The 3,606-nt window shown below is 44.7% G+C and overlaps 1 protein-coding gene across 1 annotated transcript; it reads right to left on the bottom strand.

Annotated features, from left to right (window-relative positions):
* Nucleotides 1-908: 908 nt before the first annotated feature.
* Nucleotides 909-1,931, bottom strand: LOC142209189 (N-formyl peptide receptor 3-like). Its single transcript, XM_075278120.1, has one exon. The coding sequence runs from the start codon at nt 1,929-1,931 to the stop codon at nt 909-911; it is 1,023 nt and encodes a 340-aa protein (XP_075134221.1).
* Between the last annotated feature and the right edge of the window lie 1,675 nt (nt 1,932-3,606).

The raw sequence follows: 3,606 nt of genomic DNA on the forward strand, positions 1-3,606 counted from the left end.
CTGCGTCCCTGCGTCTTATTCCGGGTGGAATTCACTCTGCCTAGGCATCCGGCCTAGGCAGAGCCGACTGCGCATGCGCGGGCATGCACGCGCATACATGCGCATGCGCAGTCGGCTCTGTTCAGGTGTCGGGCCTTGGCAGAGCCACACGCGCATGCGCAGTCGGCTCTGCCTAGGCTGGATGCCTAGGCAGAGTGAATTCCGCCCAGAAGAGGACGCGGGGACCCTGCGCCGGGAGAAGACTTCAAGCAGAATCCAGCCCGACCGTCACTCGTGGACTTGGTAAGTATAATTTTATAGAATGTTGCCTACCCCTGAAACGAGCATTTCCCCCCATAGACTATAATGGGGTTCAAAATTCATTCGAACAGTCAAACAGTGAGCGGCTGTTCGAATCGGATTTCGAACCTCGAACACTTTAGTGTTCACTCATCTCTAACTACTATTACTATTACTTCTCTTACTATAGATGCTACTACTATTATTACTATTACTACTATTGCTTCCATTATTATTATTATTATTATTATTACTACTACTACTACTATTGATAATATTAAAAATAATAATGAACATAGCAAAGTATAACTTGACATTGACATAAAGATTGAATAGTTACATGTAAAACTCCCGGAGCAGTAATAGCAAGTCTTGAAAGATTCCAAATAAAGATTGGTTTTACAATCAGGTTTTGGTATTAGTGAAGCCACCAATGTCTAAGTATTTGTGACCCAGTAACCCCACCAGTGTTACCAGATTGGGATTCAGGGGCGTAAAACCCACAGTGAAAGTGCCTTCTTTTTAACACAGAATATGCTGCCATGGGCCAACAAATTTGTGGCAGCTAACTGCAGGCAATGTCTTCTCCCAGTCTTATTCTGTTTCCACATATGTACCAGGTTTATCTTTTAAACATGTGCAATATGAGTCCGTTCATGATCTTCTTTTTCTTTGCACAGGTCCTCGGGATGTTCACTCAATGCTCTCTCGAGCCTGGCAGGGATAGATCTGAAGAAACCTTGTGTGAAATTTTGGCCCATGATAACATAAATTATTGGATTGATGCAACTATTAACACAAGCCAAGATGATAATGATCGTATTAACGGTGTGGAAGGGAAAGTCGTCTCGTTCATACATGGGGGTTAAGGGCCAGAGGTAAAATGGGAACCAACAGATGAAGAAACACAATATAACAGCGGTGATGATCCTGTAGGGTCTCTGAGATCTCTGGGGTCTCTTACATTTTCTAAGTTGGAGGAAAACGATGACATAACTGGTCAAGATGATGAGAAAAGGGATCACAAACATGATAACTAATCTGATCAGATGGATGGTCTGTTTTATCTTGAACAAGTATATATGACTCAAACGATAGAATACGCACCATTCATTAAAATCCCGAACCCAAAATAAATATAAGCAAAAAAACAAGCCAGTTAACAGTAAACTCAGTACCCAGATGCCTCCTGCAGTGATCCTCACTAGTCTTCGTGTCTTGCGAACTTTAGCCCAAAATGGCCACATGACGGATACACAGCGGTCAATACTCATGGCGGTCAGGAGAAGAATACTGGTGGTCATATTTATAGAGAACAGAGCAATGGTCAATATGCATAAAACCATTGAAGAGTCTGAGAGTGAGAACAGGTCAACCCACTGAGCGATACGCAGAGGAAGGGAAGCGCAACATAGGAAGTCCGCTATGGCCAGGTGGAGGAACCACACGGCACTGATTGTCTTCTTCATCCTGAATCCGGCAATCCAGATGACTAATCCATTACCGATAATCCCAAGAACAAAAATGATTCCGTATAAAGTAATTGACAGCTTCTGACTTTTTCTGGCATCTCTCTCCAAATATGTTTTGGTAAAACGTATGTAGTCATCATATGTCCTTTGAAGACATGATAGGGTAAAAGTGAGGCTCATAAAGATGTTATAACTTGATAAATATCTACTTTAAACATAAGAACAGTGGATGCCAAGTAAAATAATGTCCAATTGCAGTGCCAGGGAACCCCACTAAACGCCGATCCAAGAACAGGAAGTCCGGGGGGCGGTCCTATCAGTGATGGCAGCTATCTCTCTATGTGCAGTCCTCTAGTCCGAGAGACGGTCCTATCAGTGATGACAGCTATCTCTGTATGTGCAGTCATCTAGTCCGGGGGTGGTCCTATCAGTGATGACAGGTGTCTCTGTATGTACAGTCTTCTAGTCCGGGGGGAGGTCCTATCAGTGATGGCAGCTATCTCTGTATGTACAGTCCTCTAGTCCGAGAGACGGTCCTATCAGTGATGACAGCTATCTCTGTATGTGCAGTCATCTAGTCCGGGGGTGGTCCTATCAGTGATGACAGGTGTCTCTGTATGTACAGTCTTCTAGTCCGGGGGGGAGGTCCTATCAGTGATGGCAGCTATCTCTGTATGTACAGTCTTCTAGTCCGGGGGATGGTCCTATCAGTGATGGCAGCTATCTCTGTATGTACAGTCTTCCAGTCCTTAGGGAGGTCCTATCAGTGATGACAGCTATCTCTGTATATACTGTCATCTAGTCCTGGGGGTGGTCCTATCAGTGATGACAGCTATCTCTGTATGTACTGTCATCTAGTCCTGGGGGGGGGGTCCTATCAGTGGTGGCAGCTATCTCTGTATGTACAGTCTTCCAGTCCTTGGGGAGGTCCTATCAGTGGTGGCAGCTATCTCTGTATGTACAGTCTTCCAGTCCTTGGGGAGGTCCTATCAGTGATGACAGCTATCTCTGTATGTACAGTCTCCTATTCCAGGGGACGGTCCTATCAGTGATGGCAGCTATCTCTGTATGTACAGTCTTCTAGTCCGGGGGACGGTCCTATCAGTGATGGCAGCTATCTCTGTATGTACAGTCATCTAGTCCGGGGGGTGGTTCTATCAGTGATGACAGCTATCTCTGTATGTACAGTCTTCTAGTCTAGGGAGGTCTCATCAATGATGACAGCTATCTCTGTATGCACAGATATATATGGAGGATAACTCCTCCTGCTCTATAATATACTGCTGCAGACTTCCCTTTAACCAGCCAACGCCAGACATAGCCCTGCTGTAGATCTGCCCATGTCCGCTGCTCACTACTAAGAAAATCTCAGGCTAGGTTCACACCAGCACTCGATATCTGTTCGCGAAATTCCCTCTCCTTTTCTGCTTGAAAAATGTGGAGACTCTGCATTTTTCAAGTGGAAACCCATTGGACCCCATTATAGTTTATGGGGACTGTGGGGTAACCACTTTTTTAGTGGTCCTGAAGAATGAAAACCTATGAGCAGGTGGGAGTCTAGCATAAGTGACTTGCCAATAAAGTTATGGAAAGTCTATTTAGGGCTCAGTTTACACCTGTGGAATGGATCTACTGTCCACAGAAACCACAATGTAGAGCCTGATATGTTGCACAACATACATGACCCTACAATGGGTCTGGTGATTTGCACTAAATTCATCATTTTGAAGGCAGTGTCACTGAATCTGGAACAGAAGATCCAACACAGATATGAACAGAGCCCAAGCTGATTATCTGTTGTATAATAATGAATGAGGAATATAAACCTACCAGTTATCCCAGAGAGTTGGATCAG

Source organism: Leptodactylus fuscus, chromosome 6, assembly GCF_031893055.1.
Source record: "Leptodactylus fuscus isolate aLepFus1 chromosome 6, aLepFus1.hap2, whole genome shotgun sequence".
NCBI lineage: Eukaryota > Metazoa > Chordata > Amphibia > Anura > Leptodactylidae > Leptodactylus > Leptodactylus fuscus.

What these genes read in the sequence shown, in the direction of transcription:
- LOC142209189 (XM_075278120.1), bottom strand. Translation starts at nt 1,931, where the DNA reads ATGAGCCTCACTTTTACCCTATCATGTCTTCAAAGGACATATGATGAC.